General features: G+C 41.3%; 3 protein-coding genes across 4 annotated transcripts in view; 1 reads left to right on the forward strand and 2 right to left on the reverse strand.

Moving 5' to 3' along the window:
- Positions 1-8,994, reverse strand: part of phf10 (PHD finger protein 10) — a 9,767-nt gene extending 773 nt beyond the window's left edge. Inside the window, exons 1-11 of the mRNA XM_008286742.1 lie at positions 8,923-8,994; positions 7,532-7,641; positions 7,013-7,143; positions 6,779-6,862; positions 6,539-6,663; positions 6,306-6,455; positions 6,087-6,196; positions 5,781-5,928; positions 5,369-5,521; positions 1,343-1,451; positions 390-578 (exon numbers count right to left, since the gene is read on the reverse strand). Coding sequence (XP_008284964.1) covers positions 390-578; positions 1,343-1,451; positions 5,369-5,521; positions 5,781-5,928; positions 6,087-6,196; positions 6,306-6,455; positions 6,539-6,663; positions 6,779-6,862; positions 7,013-7,143; positions 7,532-7,641; positions 8,923-8,994 — 1,381 coding nt within the window. The remainder of the gene's footprint in view (positions 1-389; positions 579-1,342; positions 1,452-5,368; positions 5,522-5,780; positions 5,929-6,086; positions 6,197-6,305; positions 6,456-6,538; positions 6,664-6,778; positions 6,863-7,012; positions 7,144-7,531; positions 7,642-8,922) is intronic.
- Positions 8,995-9,341: 347 nt separating this feature from the next.
- Positions 9,342-16,719, forward strand: rab4a (RAB4a, member RAS oncogene family). Of its 2 annotated transcripts, none has more exons than XM_008286744.1 (8): positions 9,342-9,499; positions 10,877-10,957; positions 11,386-11,500; positions 12,068-12,130; positions 12,235-12,389; positions 12,631-12,726; positions 13,452-13,597; positions 14,471-16,719. In XM_008286744.1, the coding sequence occupies exons 1-7, from the start codon at positions 9,484-9,486 to the stop codon at positions 13,565-13,567; spliced, it is 642 nt and encodes a 213-aa protein (XP_008284966.1). In that variant the 5' UTR covers positions 9,342-9,483; the 3' UTR covers positions 13,568-13,597; positions 14,471-16,719. The 2 variants fall into 2 exon arrangements, with proteins under 2 accessions (XP_008284966.1, XP_008284965.1); XM_008286743.1 differs by having other exon boundaries at positions 14,475-16,719.
- Positions 16,720-16,938: 219 nt separating this feature from the next.
- ccsapb (centriole, cilia and spindle-associated protein b) lies at positions 16,939-21,784 on the reverse strand. Its single transcript, XM_008286745.1, has 4 exons — positions 21,364-21,784; positions 20,307-20,417; positions 19,517-19,737; positions 16,939-19,433 (listed from the first exon to the last, which is right to left on the reverse strand). Exons 1-4 carry the CDS (start codon positions 21,731-21,733, stop codon positions 19,251-19,253), a joined length of 885 nt encoding a protein of 294 aa, XP_008284967.1. The 5' UTR covers positions 21,734-21,784; the 3' UTR covers positions 16,939-19,250.
- Between the last annotated feature and the right edge of the window lie 686 nt (positions 21,785-22,470).

The raw sequence follows: 22,470 nt of genomic DNA on the forward strand, positions 1-22,470 counted from the left end.
GAGGCAGCAGTGCTACCAACTGCACCACCTTGCAGCCCAACAAACGACATTACAAAACCAAATCTTAAAAACCTAACAAACTAAGGCTGTAATGGAAATCGTGTGATGTATGTCAGTCTGTTAATCAATTTACTGTTGTCTAGAATCACATTTTTATATTCACTTTATCCCTTTGTCACTTTTTAAAATATATATATACATCTTTAGGCTCTACAAAAGTCTTGTTTTTTCTTGCACCGTTTGTTAATGTATAGTTGTTCTTTGCACTGAATGGGATTGCACCTAATTTTGTTGTACTTTTTTTTGGTATAATGACACTAAAGGATTCTGATTGGCTGTCTACATCCAGCGCTGTGTGCCTGTACCTGTACGTATGTCCATCCACTCACCTTTAGGTATGGAGTCCATGCCTACGCAGAACGTGTGGTAACCTCGGTCACACTTGTCACAGAACATCATCTCGTCCTCGTGGTGGGGCTGCTGGCACACGGTGCACGTCTTACACTCCATACACTGCCAGCGGTACGTCTGGATCACACACACCAGCTCCGTGCTCATGTCCAAGCAGGACGGGTGACCTGAGGTTTACGGACACAGAGACACGGAAGCAAAAGAGCCAGAGACACACACGCACGCAAATAAATACGCAACACATGCAGACACGCACGGACAAACACACGGCGAGACACAAAGGTATAATGTTAACAGGCCCATGTGCACACATTAATACATACTGTTTTGTTATCTTAGACGAGCTCTCACAGACCCCTCAGACGGAGACTTATTGTGGGTCAACTTATTCATTTTTTCTAACCTCCCTCATACCATCATTAAAAAGAACATTTCAGGTCTCAGGTCAGGAGAAAATAAATACAATTTCCCAAATGCTTAACAGAGACAAGATAACTGTGCTGAGGTGTCTGAACTGTACACCAGTCATCAGTAACTCATTTTAAGATTCAATCATTAACATGACATAATTCTCTGTCTACATATTAACACAGTGTGTTTAAACAGCAGTATCAACACAATAAAACTATACGCTTACACACAATGACATGGAGGTGGCTGGTGGTTCAATAGACAAACACACAACTCACTTAACTAAATATGGTGATGATTTATAAGACTCTGAAGATACTGTGGGGGTATTTATCAGTTTATTTTAACACCACTAATGACTATAAACATAGTTTGCACAAAAACATGAAGACCACGATCATTACGGGGTTCTAAATTGCGCCAATGTTCAATAGCAAATACTGGAGAAAGTAAAAAATACATAAAAAAACAACAACAAAGCAGCAGGAGACTGCCCTATAAAATCAGTGTGTGAACTTACCGCTGTTATCACATTGGGAGCAGTGAATGAGAGCCTCTGGTTTGCCTTTCTTGTTGGCCTCTTTACCCTTCTGGCAAATGCCACATATAGCATTGGGAATGACCTTAGGCTGCAAGGGCAGAATAATGCTATAAAAACCAATCACACACGAGTATCCTGTTGTCATGGAAATACAGCAGTACACAGCATTTGTAATGCCTGGGAGAAAAAAAACAAACATTTTGTACAAAAAAAAACTTTTAGGGGTAAAGTACAGAATTTATCTGTTGACTGGTTCTTACACTTGAAACACAAACGTCATCACCTGAAGTCAAAGCTACTCTCCAACTCAAGCCTGACACTCGTATGTACAAATATACTGTACATCTTGTTATGTTACAAAACTGAGTCTTTGTTGAAAAGAGCGACCACAGAGTCGTGGACATCACAGCACCACAATTAATTCTGCATCAGCGTATCAAGTACCAAGAGATTCAAATATATCTCAGGGTATGAATACAAGAAAGACGTGTTGCTGACTTGCAAGAAGAGAGTCTCTTATTAAATGGTGGCTTGCATAACAGCAGACTGACTGTAAGGATCTTAAAGGTCTCCTTTTTAAATAGCATATTGATTATTTCCCAATATCTATCATGTCAGAATGTCCAATACTATTTGGTAAACATCCATACTGTGTCAAATTCCACTCTTTAATTTCTCTCAATGAAGGTTAAATTTACCAAAGAGATTAAAAGATGACAGAGAGGAAAGAAACAGAAAGAGCAGAAGGATAGGGAGGCTCAGGGGCATTTAAATCAGGATATCACACATTCAGACGCTAATACGTAAAGATCAGACACACTATTTTAAAAGACAATATCTTTAAGTTACTGGCTGAGGGTATAGATGGATTACTGCTATAAGTAGGAAAACAAAAGCCTTTACAGATCACTCAACTAAAGCTGACTTAAAATCAGTTCGACTATATTTTTCTTTCAGAAACAACGTGTATAAAGCTGAACTGACTTCATGGCAGAATCCCATTAACTAAACGTCTGCTCATGCAACACATTCACCTTGTTTTCTGTTTGTCATGTACAACGCATGAGTCTTTTTTTTGTTTAGCCTAAATCATGTCCCAGTAAGCTTAAACACTTCAAAATATGGTGTGACATCCTGCATGAAAACGTCCCCTGACAGGAAATGAACAGATAATGCCAAACAGCTATAAGGTACAAAACTATGGGTCAATAGAAGACATGGTTTGGTAATGATGAAAGTCCAACACTAGAAACGAAGCAGACAGCAGAACTAAGAGCAAGACAGCAGCAGGACAGGGAAGTGAGAAACTAAAGAACTGGATGTAGTCTTCTGAACTGCTTGTACAGATGTTTAGAAATTTGGCCTGACTGGATCACATGAAACCAGAACTAAAAGGTTTGTTACCATGAACTGACCCTTCACCACTGTAAAATGTGTGTACATGAAGTGCTAATGTACCAGCAGTAACCTACTCTGTTGTGAATACGTCTGGGTGATGCATCTCTTTACTGGAAACATCCACACAAAGAAAATGGAAAATGAGCAATTCAGAGGCTGAATCCAACTACTTTTAATACGCTTTATTCTCAGCTAACTGAATTTGGACAATAAACACCGAATATTATGCACATATAAGAAAAAAAAAACTTTGTATGTTTGCTTTCTATATGGTGGCCTCATATTGCTCTCAGGTTAGGTATAATTTGGTCACAGAGGTATACATACAAAAGGAGAAAGGTGGGAACTTCACACCGGCTGACCACACACTCACCCAAAGATGTTACATCAGTGGACCATGAGCTATAAACAGCTTGCTTTTGCTTTTGATGACAGCTCAGTCATAAATCTCTGCTGTCGATGGATTTCTGTAGCACGTTTTGTAGCTTTACAACTTTCTGCTCGCCTGCCATCTAGTGAAACTAATCTCTGCTCACCTGAATTCTTGCAAAATTATTGGCCCTCATATTAACTTGCCGGCCAGACAAAATAAATAAACTTTCTAACTTCCTTCTGAGGTTTGATCCAGCTCCACCACACTCCTGGGGCAACATGTTCTTATAATGTGCTGCAGCTGATGTGGAACCCCAGAGTGAATCCAGTGATTTTATCAATCTATCTGTACGCTACAGAAAGGCTGTGGAGCCACAGCTTTCCACACAATGTGCAATCATTGAAACTTAATTTGTCATATTTATGATGCAATATAAATGTATTAAACATGCAACATGTATCACATCTAAACAAAATATTGCTGTAGAGGCAGTTAGTCATCAATCAAATTCCAACTTTTTAGTTCATAATATTTTTTTTTATTTATGAGCGGTTTATGAAATACCACACTACTCAGAAGATTTAGAGAGTTTTGACCAAGCAGGAGTTAACCGCTGCATGTCCTGTAGATGGTAGCCAGACCAGAGCGAGGTAACGTTAACCAGCTAGAGGCCTGCATCACTAGCTGAAATCACTTTTGCTGTCACATGTGGTGTTGTTCTATTGGAGACATAACCATTAAGTCTTTCATATACTGTAATTTTCTAAAAAGAGGAAAATATATTAAAACTCTACCACTGAACAGGAGACCAGCACATTTAAACTCTACACTGCCACAGGCTTTTTTACTTTGGCCAATTTACTAGGAGCTACGAAATTCAGACTTGGTGTATATATAGGGTCTGAAAGGTATTACATCTACATCCTTTGGAATTGATCACATATTGATACAGTACAGGGAAGTCAATGACTAATTCTAGAGGTTTCTGGCTACCAACATGCCATGTTTGTATGCTCAAAATGCAAAATGATATTATGAATAAAGGTCGAGCCAAAGCTAAATTAAACATAAACACACTGAAACTTGTAACAGGTAACCAGACACTATTCGAGGACCACCATGCCCACACTACAAAGCTGAGCTGAGCTCAACTGGACATACCCAGGTCCATTATACTCCCTTTAATTGTTTTAAACCAGGGAATTTTCTTCTGCAAGGTTTTAGATTTGAAAAATAAACACTAATCAGAAAGTGCATAGCGGGCTGTGGGGAACAAGTGGTAACAGCGCCTCGAACATTTATGTAAAATTCAAGACTTTTACGTAACGTGAGTAGCATGACTGGGTGTAGGGGAAAGGAAAGCTGATGTGTGCTTGTCCGACTCAGACGGTCAGCATACAGACTACTTCTAGCTCAGCTCAGCGACAGTGTGAACAAGGTCAGCAAGTCCTCGTCTCTCCATGATGACATTAAAGGGACAGGTGATGCCCATGTCAAACAGCTGTCTGATACTCATTAACAGTACATCACATGGTGTATAAACAAAGCAGGTTATTTTACCAATACACACTTAAAACATTAAGGTTAAGTGCTTTCTACACTTCAGATAAAAATGTTAAAATTCTCTAGTGTTAACAGCAACTACTTTTTAAAAGCAACCACACTTGTATGTGGTTTATATTTTCTATATCAGAGTAACAAAAAGAATTTTCTTTTCAAAAATGAAAAAGGAAAACTAGCAGCCAAAACATCCACTTACTTGTCTTGGGAGTATCTTTTTTTTCTTTTCTTTTTTTTTTTAGACAAGTGAGGACAGACAAGAGGTATATTGAAGACAATAAAAAGGAAAAACTTTTAAAGTTCAAATTTGTCTTCGCTGAAAAACCAAAAAAGGTGAAAGTGCAGTGAAAAGAAACGAGTCAACTGTTCCTTTAAAATGTTCTTATTGCTCACAGTCTGGTACGAAGAGGAAAAAAAAAAGCCACGCGGCAATCATAAAAACAAAAACTGAAGACAGGACCCCCAGTGTGTGTCTGTGTGTGTGTCTGTGTGGACCAGGTTGTCCCAGCTGAAAAGCTGACAAACTGTAGAAGCCGGAGAACAAAGTGAAGAAAGCTAGGGAGGGGTGGCGGGATGGATGGAGTAAGGGAGTGGTAGTAGTAGAAAGAGGAGGAGGGGGTAGAAAAGTGCTGCTGCTGTTGTTGGAGAAGAGTTCAGGTGGTTTTGTCCTCTACCTTGTACCCTGGGGTGGCTTTGTGGGACGCAGAATGGCGCTGGTTGCCGTCTTTGCCTGGAGTTGACGTTCTGTCTTTGGCCTTGGACTTGTGGCCCTGTCCACCTCCGCCCTCCTGACTCTCCACGTCTGATGTGTTGCCTGAAGAACTGTCCTGTAGACAGAACAGTAACAGAGGAGGGTGGAGAACTAGTTAGGGACAAAAGGTATCACGCTGGTGCACAAGAATTGAATTTCAAGATATCTGACTTGTGTATAGTGGAGGTCAGTGATTTGAACATGAGATATACAATCTGTTACACAGCTACTGGATTAACTGCATGGTGGACTTCCATTAAACATAAGTATGGCTCATTTAGGATGAATGTGTGATCAGACACAGCTCATAGTCTGTGCACAGTCTAATGTCTTACAGATGAGTTCTTGTTCTTCTTTTCATCCTTGGCTTCCTCTGCGTCATCAGAGTCAGGTTCTGAGTCCAGCGCAGGAAGCTCTGGATCCAGTGGAGGCTCAAACAGAGCTGTGTTCAGCGGCAAGTATCGCAGCTCATTGGGAGAATACCTGTCATGCACAAAACAAGGACGCATGAGTGCAAAACACTGGGCACAGATGATGAGAGCTGCTGGGAGGATAGTTTACTTTGGAAAATCTAACAATTGGCTTTGAGTTGGTTACTCTGAATATGAAAGGAAACACTTTTGTTTTAGTGTGTAATGTACCTTTTGTAGTAGTCCTGGAACTGTCCGGGTATGAGAGCCACAGGGTAGGGCCCTGTTCTGGTGAGGTCTGGAGCCAACACCTTGAACCTGCCCTGGGGCACCTGGATAATCTGGAACAAGCACAACTTGTGTCAAAAATTCAACTTAAAACACAGCCAACAGTGAATTATTGCCCTTTTAATAAATCCCTGCATCCACTGCATTCCAAGTTGAGCTTACATGAGTCTGGAGGTCAAAGTAGGCTCTCCTCTCTTCCATACGCTCTCTGTTGAAGTTACTGTTGAATTCTGCAGCTTTTTTCGCTGCTTTCTTTATGTACTCAGGAACCTTGCTGGCTTCCACCTTCTGAGGGTTCTGCTGCTGCATTTGCTACGAGAAGACGACAAAGAATGTAACAACTAAGTAAATACATACATGCATGTAGATCTTTTTCATGCCCTTTGTGTACTTACAGAGTACTCTTTTGCTATTCTCTGTCGCTCCCTCTCCTGCAGTATGACTGAATACTCAGAGTGTTTGGTGGGATACTCCTTTATCATCAGATCTATCACCTCGTCGCTGCGCAGAGCTGTCAGACCTGCAGACAAACGTTCATAGACAGTGTGCACCCTGCATCAAGCTCACAGCTGCAATTTGCACTCTGAAAGTATTATGTTAAGAAAACACTGGGATGCTTTAGGATTGGTTTCTACCCAAAGTGCACTGTGTTTCAGTGATGACGTTCTGTTCACGAAGGTAGAGCTTCTCTTTGTGGGACAAGTCCCTCCTCTCCATATCTACAGAAGAATTAAAAAAAACACACCACTGGTCAACAGATACTTTTTCACGACAGATCATAGGTAAAGGCATCATTACCACCATATCCTTTCTCAAATATTATATTTATAAATGGACATGTTTTGCTGTCTAAATGTCTCACTTCTTACCAGGATACTTCCTCTTGAATGATGTGACTCCCAGATACTCGCTGACCTGCTCCTGCAGCATGTAATACTCTCCTGTATCATCTGGCGGCCACTTGTACTCTGTCAGATTTTCTGCTGGGAAATATGTCGGACTGGAAGGAAATGTGGAGGGACAATGACGGGTGGAGGATTAGAAACTATTTAAATGATGAGTCTTCTGTGGCATCTCTTTATGGGCATGAATACTGTTATGGGATGTTAGGAGAGACTGTCAGTTTCTCAGCTGCGACAGCAAATTTACAAGAAAAAGTAGAAATTATGTCTTAAAATTAAGAATAAAAAAGAGACTGAACAGGGCTTCAAATTGACAGATTGTTCTTGTTTTATCCAATATAATGTGTATAAATTAATGTATAAACATGTGCAGCAACCGTAAAAGATATATATTGCACCATAACAACAACAAACTTGCAATCTTAGATCATCAAAACTGCTAATAAAATAACAGCACTGTCATTTTATTGCTCCAAGCCAGCCTACCCAAGCTCTTGACTGGAGGTGTCACAGCTTCGAGAGCTGTCGCCTGAACCCATCCTCCTTCTCTTGGGAGGCTGGCTGCCATCATTGGACTCCTCTTCTATTACATCCTCCTACAGCGGAAAAGAAAAAACACAATTTCAACTCCACCCAGCATGCTTGAGTGCACATAATTATTTTTTGTTTGTGTAAATGGCGCAAGACAACAGGGTGTTTGTTGTATAATGCCAGGACAGGTGTTCATATTGCTGTCCCTCTTGATTATTTCGGCTGGCAAATGACAGGAGTCATTCAAGATTGGCTTAGTGTTTCTGAAACACTGTTATCATCAGCGGAAGTGGATAGAAAGAAAGAGGGAAGGTTCAGGAAACAAAAACATCTTTGGTGATTTAAGTTGTGTCTGTAGTAAGTGTCTCTTTAAGAACAACGGAAAAGAAGAAAACTAATACAGTACACACACACAGACACAATAAAATCACTTCAGTAACTGGTCAGGTGTTGAGCCAAAAACTGCATCCTGCTTTTATTTACAGCATAAACAGGCCAAATAAGTATTTCCAGTGTTCAGGTTGAAGGTGTTTGGTACGTCTAACATCCTTAACTAACTAACAAATCTTAACAACTGTAATTAACATGATTTATGGATAGGCTATTTGTTATCTCTTTTCCAATTATCCTATTAGCTGCTATCTTTCAAATACAACCCTCATAAATGAAATCAAGTTGTTTTTGTTTTTGATGCAATGGCAACCTTTTAGTCACAATGTAGTGGCTGCAGGTAAAAACTGCATTATTGGAGATTAATTAATCCTATTAAACTATTTCAAGTGGTTCTAAAAACATTATTATAATGAGGGACACAAAACAAGCAAGATGACATTAATCCACCACTAGTCTTTGGTAGGTGTACACTTCTGGTACAACACCTGTCGTTAAATTGGTTAATCAGAATGAAAATCTACTCATGAGTGGGTGCGATATAACTACGTACTGTGTTTGTATGACACCAAAACAAAAGCATGAGTTTACACACACACAGCTGGCAAAGTAACGTACTGACAGTAAGGACAGAGGGAAATGTTCAAACCACTCGTAATACACCATTACATTATTTAACACATTGCTTCTTACTTTAACACTTTAAAAACGCACACAGGTCTCTGTTTACAAACCACAACAGTGAAACACACGCTGGACAACACAGCTAATCATTCACCACACAGCTGAAAACAAAGGGGTGATGCTAATGTTGCCATTCATGGACGAAGGTGGCCGTTGGCTAGCCAGCTAGCTGTTAGCTCAGCCAGCAACCACACAGAGCTCCGGGAAGAAAGCTGTTAGTGGTTTGGGTTTTTTTCTTTTCTTTTCTTTTTTTTAGGACGTGCAAATGTCACCTTAATGGATTGTGCTCCGGGAGTAGCGGGGTTGCTGTCACAGGGCGGTCTGACGGGGAGCACAGCAGCCATATTTCGCTAAATAACGCCTGCAGCTAGGCTAGCTCACTAGCCGCGTCTTCGTTTCTTCTTCGCTTGTGCGGTTTTTCTGCGGTTGACAAACGTTTAGCTACAAGACGGACACCTGCTGGACTGGAGGGCGAATTGGAAATGGGCGGATATTTAACTACAACACACGGTAACTGTATTGTGTGGCTACTTAAATATACATTTTGAAACACGTTACAGACAAACTTTAAACGAATTTAAACGATACTAAAAAAGTGTGTCTAATAATCGTCACGCAGACAAACAGCGCCACCCAGCGGCGGCCTGCAGACGCTACACACATCTGAGGTCACGGATGAAACAAACCACGTACGGGAAGTCGGAGGGGGAAAATCAGCTGGAATCCGCGGAAATCCTCCACAGGACTATTTTTCCTTTACTTAGCAAGCTATCCATCTGTCAACTTCCATCCCTCCCTTCCTTCGTTTTGGCTGCCAAACCGGCACACTGGCGATGTCGGAGTCTTACGGTAAGGAGGCTGCTTTGACCGAGCGGTCGCCGTTTAACGGGATCCCGCAGCCACAGAGCGGGGATGAGGCAGGTGTGCCCAGCGGAGCTTTTTTCTCACCGTAAACAGATAGCTGACAGGCTAACCGAGCCTCGGTGGAGGCTGCTGGCCTTAAAAGTGCCGTGTCAGCGGGAGGAAATCCACGGAGGTTACGCGGCGGAGTTCACCGTCGCCGTGAAAACAAAATGTACCGACTTGACAAGGTTACAAACCGGATGAGAGGTTACCGGGCAGGAGGCTGGCAGACAGCTGGGTGGAGGATGGAGCTGCTTGGACATCTCACTGCTGATCGAGCTTCACCATTTTTCCTTTAGAATAATCATGATTTTTTTTGAAGTGTGCCCGTAGTCAGTGATTTATTCATGGTGGCCACAGGGCAGGGTTTGTTTATGTCACTACAGCTGACTGTAGTTGTGGTTTGCGTTTGTTTTTTTGTTTTTTTCATGCATTTACAAAAGAAGTTCGGCTGTTTTTACTAAAAGATGCTTGCAACTGAGCTGTACTCTGTTATGCATGTGAGATTCTGAGCATGATACTGATATCAGTATTGCAGAGCTGTAAAATCCAATAATCATCACCAGTAGCTACTTGTAGTTTACCATAAACACATAAACATGGAGTTGTTAAGTAATTAAGAGCAAGATGCTGTACTATGCAGTAGGTTTTACTGTTAAAACAATGATGGTGATGCTGTTACATTGACAGATCTTTCCCACTTTTCCGAACACATATCCACTTGCATATATCTTATGGTCCCAGTGGGGAAGTTGGTTTCATGCCACTCAATCACAACCTGGATTGCACGTATTAAACATGTCACACACATTGCAAATATTACAGAACTGTTGTTTCACCACTCAGTCAGCAGCCTTTAATATTTGAACTAAGTGAGGCACAAATTACTTTTTAAAATGGCTCATTTTACATCGGGATGCTTTATATTGCCGGCCAAAGTATAAGAACTCATAGTGGAGAATATGAGATGAGTCAGATGGTGCAGATTGATCATATATTGACCAGAGGGACTCGTATTCATTCCTCCCTGTAACCTTCATGGCAGTCTGTACGAGAGAAGCAAGCTAAGATTTAACTTGCATCTCTAATGCAGTCTGGTAGAATAAAAACATAATCCTCTGATCTCCCCTATACTCCTGTGTAAGAAGTGTGTTCTCTGCTGCAATGGAGAAACTTTGGACACTTGGTTTCTAGTTAAAGGCAGGAAACTACAACTGTGAAGATGAATGTTGTCTGTTGCTGTTATGACGTCTGTGAACGCCATAACAGTGGATAAATCATGTGTTGTGTACATGCGCCATTATTTCTGTGTTCCTTCCGCAGATTTCCTGTTTAAATTCCTGGTGATTGGGAACGCTGGAACAGGCAAATCCTGTCTGCTGCACCAGTTCATAGAGAAGAGATGTAAGTCAGGAAGCTGCAGCGTATCTTCTACTGGTTACTGTTCACACTGTTTCTCTGACTTCTGATGTTAGTGCAGGACTGTAATGACTTACAATACTGAACTATGTTCTGGTAGTACCGCAGACAAAAGGGAGAGTCATACACGAGTAATTCACACTGCGTTGAAGGCTATAGCAGTGGAATTGTAAATGTGTTGACATAAGTGTTAATGAGTAACCGACACGTATTTAGAGGCGATAATTGGAATCCTTTTTTTAGCGTCGTTGAGAAACAGCAGTGTGTTTCTAGAAACGTGTTAAGAACGGATAATGATACTCATTGTGCTGTACAGTGCTTTAAAAAAAAAAAACAACAACATGTACCATAGGCATGTCCTCTAAATTATTTAATAATGATGGCATGATTCCATGTTTTGCTTTGTGTTCCAGTTAAGGATGAATCCAACCACACGATTGGAGTAGAGTTTGGCTCTAAAATCATCAGTGTGGTCAACAAAATGGTCAAACTGCAGATTTGGGACACTGCAGGACAAGAAAGATTCAGGTAGGAAGCTGGAAAAATGTGCTCCTGAAACCTCATCGTTACCATTCAGTCGGCCATGTGTGCATGCAGTTATTTTATAGAAGATATATACAGTTAAAGTGTCATTTTCCACTATATATGTAAATCACAGGTGTAGCAGATCAGATGTTTCAGCGACACTGGAGTGCTGTATTGCTGAACAAATAGATTCTTTCTCACTGAGTGGTTGTGGTTGTTAAATATAGAAGCCAGATTTTGTATTGCATTATTTGTTTGTTTGTATGTTATGTTATTATGTTTTGTGTACAACAAGCTGCTCCAAGCATATTGCTCCTGCTGGGATTAATTAAGTTGTTTGCATTGTATTGCATTGTGCTGTAGAGACTGCTGAAACAGAGCTGTAAATTCATTTGTTCCACTTTCTACTGTGACAAGTCGAATTTTTTTTATTCTTCCTACGGGGGATGTAATTAACAAAGGTTTGGGGACCACTGGGTTAATCCACATCTATGGCTTTCAGAACAATGTAATGTATTCTATCTGTGTGTTTTAATTATATATATATATGTGTGTGTGTGTGTGTCTCAGGTCTGTGACCAGGAGTTACTACAGAGGAGCAGCAGGAGCCCTGCTGGTCTACGATATCACCAGGTATCACACAGCGTGACTCTCTGTCAGGTCTTTTGTTAGTTTGTGTGCCAGTCATAAAAAGTCATCTGTTTATGTCTTTTCCTTTATTTCTCTCTACGCTGCAGTCGAGAGACATACAACGCTCTGACCACATGGCTGAGTGATGCCAGGATGCTGGCCAGTCAAAACATTGTCATCATTCTGTGTGGGAACAAGAAGGACCTGGACGCTGACAGAGAGGTCACGTTTCTGGAGGCTTCACGCTTCGCTCAGGAAAACGGTGAGATCAAGTGATCAGGTGGGATTCTTGATCGCAAACCTCTAACAACAGATGAGGAGCCTCGCCAGGCATCGATCTGATATGTTACAGGAAGGACGTTGTTTATTTCATATGTCACGAGCGCTTTGCTTCTGTTTTTATTATGCTAATCATTGTAAATAGGTTGTTTTGACTACAGAGGACTGAAATAGCACACGCACTAGCTGCAGCGCTAATCAGATAATACTGGTTTGCATCACAGAACTGATGTTCCTGGAGACCAGCGCTCTAACAGGGGAGAACGTCGAAGAGGCCTTCGTCCAGTGCGCTCGGAAAATCCTCAACAAGATCGAGTCAGGTAGGAGCTGCAGCCTTCACCCATAACTGAAACCCCCCCAAGTCTAAATCCCGTCTTATCCTAACAGGATAAACAGCAGGCTTAGGTATGACTCCAGACCCCGCCGCCTCGAAGTCCTCAGAGAATTGTCAGAGCTAAAGTCGCAAACAAACCATATTTCCATCACTTACAAGTTCAGGCTACTCACCTTTCAACTGCTTGGCCTGGAAACGGCAAACTATGCATGAGTTCACAGCTGAACAGTGCTGCAGAGGGAAAAAAGAGGATCCACCCAGCTTTTCTTATCCAGCAGTAAACTCAGATGCCTAAATTCAAAGTAGGATGTCATGATATACAAGTGTGAAGATAGCCATGATCTTTTTGAAAAGAAGTATTTATATTGTCTAAATAATACACATACAATAATATAATAAATAGTACATTGCCGTAACGATCTAGTTGGAACTCCAACACTGAAACAACACAGCACAGTTACAGACTCTCTCTCCACCAATCATACTCGTAGTTTGAGTGACAGAACACACAATAAGATGAAGACAAATTTGACTACATTTCTAATCATATCACATCGATATCGTTACTGTGTATTCTGTTTGCCACAATAATCGTGTAGTAAAAATCTGACATTGTGACGCTCAGGACTGTTTGTTATGTCAGGATAGTGTCTTTTTCCACTCTCACTCTTCTGTCTTTTCACTACTCTCCTTGTCTTTTTTTTTTTTTAGGGGAACTGGATCCAGAGAGGATGGGCTCAGGTATCCAATATGGCGACGCAGCGCTACGACAGCTTCGTTCTCCTCGCCGTGCTCAGCCGCAGGGCACCCAGGAGTGCGGCTGCTAGTGGACGCGTCCTGTAACATACAGAGACGAGGTGAGCTCCCGCGTGTTGTTTGGTTTGTCACTGCTGTAGAACAATCATGTGAAGCTGTTGTTTACGAGCGGGCTGGAGTGACTTGATATTCTGCTCAATGCTCTCTGCAGCGTCCCTCAGATCTGTGCAGTCCATCACTCTTTGTCTGCGACACATCAGTCATCTGTGACAGTGGAGGGTTTAACTTCAGTCAAAATTCTCTTTTTTTCCCCCCCTGCTTCACTAATTGTGCATCTTTGTGTGCCTCCTTGTGATCTAAGAGGATTTTCCTGCTGATAATCATGAATTAGAGACTTAAAGGATGAAGTTTGTTTGTGTGATTCTCATTAAATCTCACAAAACAACCAAAACCAACAGCGCTGCATTTGTTTGTGTCTTAGCACTTCTTCCCAGCTTTTCTCTCAGCTCCATGACCGTTTGCTCCAGACATTAATCTTAAATTGAGAAATTGGCTTAATAGTTTCCCAGTACACTTGATGGGACTTTAGTTTGTTGGACTATTTACACAGAAGGTGTGTTTTTGGGGTTGGGCTGTTTGTGTTGATTTAGTGAGTATTTACAGCAGTAAGATGAAGTATGTATGACTGACTCAAAGTAAATGACAGTGATGTGTTCATCATAATGAAGTGTGTGTGTGTGTGTGTGTGTGTCACACAATGCAACAGTGTGACTCACTGGCGTACTTCTAAACATTTTTGGAGAGCAGCAGAGCTCTGTGGGAAGAAGAACAATCTGCAGCCTGCACTTCTGCAGCTCTTTGTCCAATATTGATGAGAATTGCTCATTAGGTGTATTAACGTAACTTGCTGATGCACCTCTGCCTCCACGTTGCTGCTTTACGGTGACACTATGTTTTATTTCTGTGTGTTGGAGACAGGTTTGTGAAGAGCAGGAGAAGAACAGCCACGGGAGACCCGACCACGTTGGGTTCTGGTTGCTATGCTGGTGACTCCTCCCTGACCTTCGACCTTTGCACGGACCCTTCAGAACCTTCGTTGTCATGGCTGCGCCTGCAGAGAACTGAACAGACTTCCCAGCCACGCCCCCTCTCAGAACTCTGAAGATCTCCAAGGTAACCAGAGACCGCCCACCCTCCAACAGTCTGCTCCCCTATTGGACCAAACTCTCCCCAGTCCTCCAGCCAGGATGTGAATTACTGACAGCTTCTCCTACCTTTCTACTTCACACCTGCCTACGCAGCTTATCACAGTTTTGTTTTCCTACTGGTTCCAGTCCAACTCCTCGCTGCTCTGTCTAAAGCAGGAGTCCACAGTTTGAGAGATTTGCTTTCTTTTTCGTGTGTTTCAACTAAACAAGATAGATATAACAGCTTATTTACACCCTTCTCAGACATGCAATATGTAACATTACTGACTTCATCAATCTGTTAAAGTAGCTGTATTCTGTTGTTCAGACAAAGGCCACTGTAACGTTAATGCTCCTCACTGCTTCATTCAGAGATAACAGTGCTGAATACAGCCACCGTACACACACGATACTTGCCGTACGTACAAGATCAGACAGTCAGCATGTCAACGTGTTGTGCATTCCCATCTATTAATGTGACAGCTGAGAGTGACACGTACAGGCTGCTAGGTCTGACCTAGTGAGATCGCCATCACAACTGTTACAGAAAATTAACCAGTGTGCTCATTCAGACATGAAGCCAACACTTTCAGATGCATCAGATTAATAGAAAGAAGTGCATGTCTGGCTTCAGTTAGCTTTTAAAGATGTTTTCATTTAAAGGTGGATTTTTGGAGCGAACCTGATGAGCGTTAATGCTAAGCTAAGCTAACTTCAGCTTGACATACTAATGGCAAGGTATCAATTTTGTCATCTAACTCTGAGCGAGAAGAACTGTCTGACTCCTCCTCTATCCACATAACCCTGCCCGTTTTATTGTACTTCCCTTCCTCTATCTACCTGCTCTGTTTACCTTTTAACCTCCTGCCTGCCTGTTTTAAACACACTAACAGTTCACAGACCAACTGTACATTTTGCACTCCCTGATCGCTTGCTTTCTCCTTAAACACGTTCTCTCTGAGCAAAGTTGCTTCCTGGAAATGCAGCCACCAAATGACACGTTATCAGTTTACCTGCTGTACCCTCCTGCCCTCGGCCCCTACCTTTCTTGCATTGTTTACATCCCCCCTTCGTCCCTCTCTGTCCTCCGGTCCCCCCTGCAGCATCGTATACACTGTACAGTGTTTTTCTGTATATAGAGACTGACGCATGTTTTCTCAAACAGAATATCAGAGTATTTCATTATGAAGATATATTATATGTATATTAAAGTAGATATCATATTCAGCATCTGTTTCATGCTCCACTGTATTATTATCATGTTACGCTACAATACACTGGCAACTTGTGAGCAGTACAGATGGGCAGTACTGTTTTCAGCAATGACGTGTATCGTTGATGTGGATTTTTCTAATCATTATGAGGACAAACATTCATTTGTGTGAAATGCCATTTTTTGGATTCACAGTGACAGGTTCAGGATTCACCACTGAGTTACATCGTAGTGTAACGCACATCTTTATTGAAAAGATTCCATTGATGACAAATGACTGATTTCTCACTTCTAAATGTTGCCTGTTTACATGAGACTGACTGACTGCTGCCAGCTGTGGGGTAATACTAACTAAATGCATTTCAAGTTTTAGCATCGATATAAAACTATCTGTTGTGTGCTTTAATTTATTTTTGTCTCCTCTTCAGCCACATTTAACACTAGTCAAAGAACTTAATTTGGGATTTTGTTTTTTCCAGATTTTGATCCAGAGGCATGTTTTTTGTTGCATTCAAGCATCGCAACGAGTCATTTTATGCTTTTAACATTTTTTTTTTATTCCTCAAAAATGACATATTTCAATTAGGCACACTTCAAACGGTAGAAATATTTCACATGAAAATATCCTCAAGTGTTTGATATCTGATGGTGGCTTTGGCTGCTCCACATCAGGTTCTTGTCTTGTGTTTATCTCATCAGGTCCTTTTGTTCTACATGTATGTATGTCCATTTCTCTCTTGTCATTATGAATATCATAGATTTTTAATTTATTGTGTATGATAAAATGCATATGTTTTTAAAATAAAAAACTACTGCAAATCCAGCATTGTCTTTCTGTCTATAAAAGCAAAACTATTTGTGTTTAAGTAAGAAAACAGATCAAATGAGTGGATTAGTATTAACAGTCACCCGCCACCCACTTCCAACTATTCAGGATATTCGTCATTAATTGGTCCGAATATCCGGAGAACAGTAAATGCTTTTCGGACCAGCGCTAAATAAGATTTAAACCAAAGAATGTGTACAAACAGACGGGTAAAAATGTGATTTGTCAAACACTTTATTACAAGCGTTACCATTTAAGCCAAACAAATCTTCTAATGCATTAATTCTGTACAGACAGTATAATAAAAGCCTCATATGTAAACAGAAAAACTTCACAAATTAGGCAGTTACACAGTATTCTAGTTGTTTACATCCTTTATGTTGTTAGTAACTTAGATTAATTTAGTAGTTGTTTGTAATGACAGGACCTTCAGCAACCCATTCATGAAATCTGGTGCTTTGTTTCCTGTTCAGTAAACCAGACTGCACTGTCAAAGTTCAGTGCTGCTGGTGCTTTATTGGTCAAAATCTCCACTTCTTCCTTCTTCTTAAAAATTCTAGAATCAAACTTTCCTGGACTGAATGAATATTGTGCTGTACATTACGAGGTGCATCTACAAAAGCATATGGAAAGTGTAGGTAAAATGTCTCTACAGTATAAACAAGAACTCCACTATAAAGTAACAAGTAACAAAGAATTAGGTTCAGTCCTAACTACCCTGTTTCATTCCTGTTCTCTGAGATTGTCAAAGGTCACCACATCATAAAAACACACTGGCTCAAATGCAGTTATTTACATTATCCTAATATTGCACAATAATATATTGCAGTATAACTTAAAACGTTGAGAAACTTTACAAAAAGCAAATCAAGGAATGTAATACTGAACTCAAATTCAAAGAAGAAAAAAAAAACAAACGTTAAAGTTTGAATGTAAAGCACAGGCCTCCCACCTACCTCCTAAATATCCACACCAAAAACATCAACAACAATAACAATCCAACAGTGACTGCAAAGGAGAAAATGCTTGTCTTTATGGCACAGAGCTGATGGTGTGGTCATAGCATTGATTATAACAGCCGCGAGGAGATCAGATCTCCTATGAAACAGGTCAAATTATTTTCTTATTAGAGTACAAATAATGTCTGATCTGTTCAGTCCATTCACAAAGGAGTTACATGAGAACTTGAAGTTACTTAGCCTGATATTTAGTACAGATATCATTTCAAAAAGGTGACAAATTCTGAAAGTGCAGTTTGATTTGGTCACAACTAAGCAGTAAATTAGTGAAACATACTAATCTGACTACAGGTTATTTCAGCATCGTTTCATGTCATCTTTTTGGCTCTAAAGCATATTCAGTGTGAAGTTTGGCCTCAACAACAAACACCTGATTGCTTTGCTTTGGAAGTGATCCAAATGACATGGATGCCATTTTCAATATGACACTTTTTCTGATGATGTCCCACAACCACTGGATGTATAAAAGAAAGACTACAGTATCCACAGAAACACACCATCACACACACCAGTCATCCAGTGGCTTTAAAAGACCTTATTAGCACCTGATGATTGAATACAAAACCATGATGTTGATTACAAAGCATCAATAACATGTGAAAGTGTTCGTGAGCTCATTAGAAAACGCAATTGCCACAACACACACGAGTGTAATTCTGAGTGTCAGCACAGTGATTCACTATCTATCTAAACCAAATCCATGTGGATCAATCAAACGTTACACAAACAAGAACCAGTTCACAGCAAGTGACCTAAAAATCTAAAGTTGTAACATTATTAGACACATTTATGTGTCGATAAATACTTTGAACTCAGCACTAAGAAAGCATATACCTACCAACATCAAAAGCCGCATAAATGTGAGAAAACCTTATCTGCTAAAGCCATTTTATACAATAATTTGGAATGCAAATAATGTGATTGTGTGTGTGTACAGGAAGTGATGTGTTGTTTACATAACCGTTCATTTCACGTCAGAAGTGTTTCAAAGACAAGGATTCATCTATTCAGACACTGTGCCTCCAGTACCGCCGTGTGAGTCCACTGTGGTTTGATATCTCTGTATAAAAATATGGACACGTCATATTTAAAGGGACTGCATCAAAGTATGGCTGTAAAATTCATTTTGGACTCCTCAAGCTCATCTATATATCTGAACAAGATAGATGTATTTGTTAACTATACATGTACTATAATTTCTTTCAAGAGTATCTTCTATCCTGTAAAAAGTTTCTCATTGTGCTGTATTTATTAAAACTGATGTATATAAAAACGTGACTGTACACATCTAAGGGAATAAGCCACACAGTGAAGTTCAATGTTCAAGATTTTGTCAGTTTGAATCCTGAATGGGAGATTGATAAACATTTAGGAGCCTTTGTATGAATCCACACCACACTGCTCTACTTCTCTACGTGTTTAAGCTTCAGTGGTGAGAGGCAATGATGGCTTTATGTTTGTATATTTATCTAGAATCATCCTGATGTCATTGTTTGTACTGTATGTGTCCTATCGGGAGCGAGCAGAGAAGCAGCGCATGTACTCAGTGAGCCAGGGGTTGTACTCGGTTTGGACCAGCTTCCTGGCCTTGTCCAGGTCAGCAGACTTAGCTCTCCGGCGCTCACTTCGTTGGGTCTGCATCTGACGCTCCACCTCCCGCCTGGTCTTTGCACGTAGAGCTGATTCATGGATCTAGCAGAAAAATAAATTAACCGTAAGGTCCTGCTGATCATTCTGCATGGACAGATCGACACGACGACAGGCAGAAGTATTACCTCATTAGTTGACGCCACAGGTCCAACATTGTGCGTCTTCCTGCTTGCCATGTCTGCATCCTTCTCCCCTGCACCGTACAGAGCGAAAGGATGTCGGCTGTCCTTGCTGTCGTCCCTGGGCTGCCGTGATGGTGCAGGCCTGACTCGCTGAGAGCGCCAAGTTTGTCTTGTGGATTTGGAGGGTTTACTCTGCTGCTGTTGGGGTCCTCCAGTGTCTTTCACTATAAAAGAATAGACAACGAGGTTGAAGCGTCACCAACATAGCAGGCAGTAGCATAACTGTAGTGTGAGAACAGCAACATTGTGCTTGCTAATATTGAAATATTCAAATGGGTTCAACTGGAACAAGAGTATCTGCAAGGAATTGAGCAATCCCATAAACATTTCATTCCAGTTTCTGGCTTAACACATATCAGATAGACCCTATACTCTAACTAAGGACAGTAGGAGTGAACAAAAATATGTGATTGCAGTTTTCCTGAAACATCATGCAGCAGCAATTTCTGATTTGCTGCATCATTTTTTAAAGCCAAGTTTAGGTTCAATATTTACTGTATAATAGATTTAAAACATGAGATTAAGTATTTCCACATGAGACACCATCAAATATGTGACGCTCCCACAAGGAGGACAGCATGAATTTTTCAAACTACTGTCACAATAGCTTGAAGCTGATGTCAGATGTGATGCATACCAAATATCTAAAATTGCTAATTGCAATGTCTCAAATTGCAATTTTGATTCAAAACTGATTAACCCAAACAGTCAGTACTTTTCTCCTTAGGCTCACCTTTGCCTCTGCGAGGAGTCGATAATGGTTTACTGCCTCGGCTGCTGGCTTCCTGCTCCTCTCCCTCCTCCTGCAGCACTCTTGTCTCCTTGGCACCGTCACACTGAGAGCCTGAGCAGGGAGTAACATCATGTGATACTGTAGAAGAACATGCATGCATCCCAATGTTTTAAATAAATAATTACATTTTATTAGCTTGTGATGAGGGGACCTTTAGAAACTCATTAAACCAGACTGCACTGTCAAACTTCAGTACTTCTGGAGCTTTATTGGCCAAAATCTGGTCTTCATCCTCCTTAATGATCTAAAAATTCTAGAGCAGGATGAGGGCTGAAAGGTGGATCAGTGGTTAGCACTGTTGCCTTGCAGGTAGAAGATCACGTCCTGATTGGGACACCCAGGATCTTTCTGCATGGAGTTTGCATGTTCTCACTGTGCAGCGTGGGTTCTCCAGCTTTCTCCCACAAGATCCAAAAACATGTTGAGGTTATTTGGTGATTCTAAATTGTCTGTAGGTGTGAATGTGAGTGTTCTTGGTTGTCTGTCTCTAAGTGATAGACTGGTGACCTGTCCAGGGTGTCCCCTGCCTTTGCCCTGAGTCAGCTGGAATAGACTCCAGTCCCCCCGCAACCCTAGTGAGGATTAAGCGGTGTATACATAATGGATGGATGGATGGATGGAGCAGAATGACCATTAGGGATGACACCAACCTGGATTCAATGAATATTTTGTCTCGGTGGATTTCTGCTCTACAAACACACGTGTAAAGTGCAGTATCTCCTCAGAGGAGGTAAAATGCCTCTGAAATATTAACAAGAACTCAACAATAAAGCTGGTGTCATTAACTACCTAACAAAGAATGAGGATCAGTACTAACTAGCCTGTGTCATTCCTGTTTTTGAGATTCCCAAAGCTCACCACATCATAAAATAACACGGGCTCAAATGCAGTTATTTACATGATCGCAATGTTGAGCAAATCTTTTTTACATATATATATTTAGATTTTTAAGATTATTTAAAATGCTAAATGTCTTGATTTTATAATTGATAACTACCGTGGCCTGCAGACTCATTCTTCTCCTCCTCATCTTGAATAGGAAGCCTGGGTACAGGGCCTGTGGCTGCGGTCTGCTGGTCCCTCCTCGCCCCCTCACACTCCTCCAGCTCCTCGGCCCGGTCTCTGCTGCCCTCGGCCCCTACCTGGTTCTTACTGGGAGGCGGAGGAGGAGGTGGAGTAGCGGGGCTTCGTCCTCCGGAGTCCGAATCGGTGTCGGAGCCAGTCCAGAACCAGGGGTTGTGTGTGTGCTCCAGCAGCCTGCGGGTCAGCCGGTACTTCAGCATCTCCTCGTAGCATTTGGTGTAGGTCTCCCATTTGGGGTCTTTGAATTTCTTCATGTACTCCGAGCGGATCCTCTTCGTCACCATGTTGTCCCTTCAGGAAACTGACCTGAAAAACAACAACAGAGAAGAAAACTCTGCTTTGAGTGTTGTTTCACACGCACAAGTGTACAGCAAATGATCTACACACGCTGAAAACACCGTGCATCGGCCTCAACAACACACCTACTAGCTGTCGTGTCCCTCCAGCGCCAGACATTTAAACCATAATGTGGAAGTCGTTAAAACCAATGGAAGAGCAGCAGGAGGTTTCCCCGCCTACTTCCTACTCCAGTTTCTGGTCAAGACGGTTATAAATTCGCCATTCCGGGTCGGCAAAGAACACAAAAGTCAAGTTTTGGTGAAATTAGAAACGGAAATATCCACTTTGTAAACAAATTCAGCGTGTATCTATAAAAAACGAGCCGCTGGTGAAAACGTGAAGAGCCGTTACGACATGCGCAGCAGAAATTTCTTGAACGTGATGACGTAGGCGGAAGCTCCTGCTCTGATTGGCTGCGGCGGTAACCCAGCACATGAAAGGTCAGCCGCCCCGGTGAGAAAACACCGCAGCCTCCGTCACCTGCTCACCTGCCACATCATAATCTGTTTTTATCGCTGGACTACGATGAATCGGCATCCCAGCGCTTCAAACAGGCTTATTTTAAAATGTTGTAATGTCATATACGCCACCACGCAGCAACAGAGTGTTAACGTATTGCTCATTTTATTGCTCTGCACAACGTTACCTCCTCATGACAAACCTGTCCGTGTGTGTATAGATG

Source organism: Stegastes partitus, unplaced genomic scaffold (assembly GCF_000690725.1).
Source record: "Stegastes partitus isolate 25-593 unplaced genomic scaffold, Stegastes_partitus-1.0.2 Scaffold467, whole genome shotgun sequence".
Classification (NCBI taxonomy): Eukaryota; Metazoa; Chordata; class Actinopteri; family Pomacentridae; genus Stegastes; species Stegastes partitus.

What these genes read in the sequence shown, in the direction of transcription:
- rab4a (XM_008286744.1), top strand. An exon ending in CCAGTTCATAGAGAAGAGAT is followed by an intron (nt 10,958 to 11,385) that starts GTAAGTCAGGAA and finishes TTTGTGTTCCAG; the next exon opens with TTAAGGATGAATCCAACCAC. An exon ending in ACGCTTCGCTCAGGAAAACG is followed by an intron (nt 12,390 to 12,630) that starts GTGAGATCAAGT and finishes TTTGCATCACAG; the next exon opens with AACTGATGTTCCTGGAGACC.
- ccsapb (XM_008286745.1), bottom strand. Translation starts at nt 21,733, where the DNA reads ATGGTGACGAAGAGGATCCGCTCGGAGTACATGAAGAAATTCAAAGAC. An exon ending in GACTCCTCGCAGAGGCAAAG is followed by an intron (nt 19,738 to 20,306) that starts GTGAGCCTAAGG and finishes ATTCTTTTATAG; the next exon opens with TGAAAGACACTGGAGGACCC. An exon ending in CTGTGGCGTCAACTAATGAG is followed by an intron (nt 19,434 to 19,516) that starts GTAATACTTCTG and finishes TTTTTCTGCTAG; the next exon opens with ATCCATGAATCAGCTCTACG.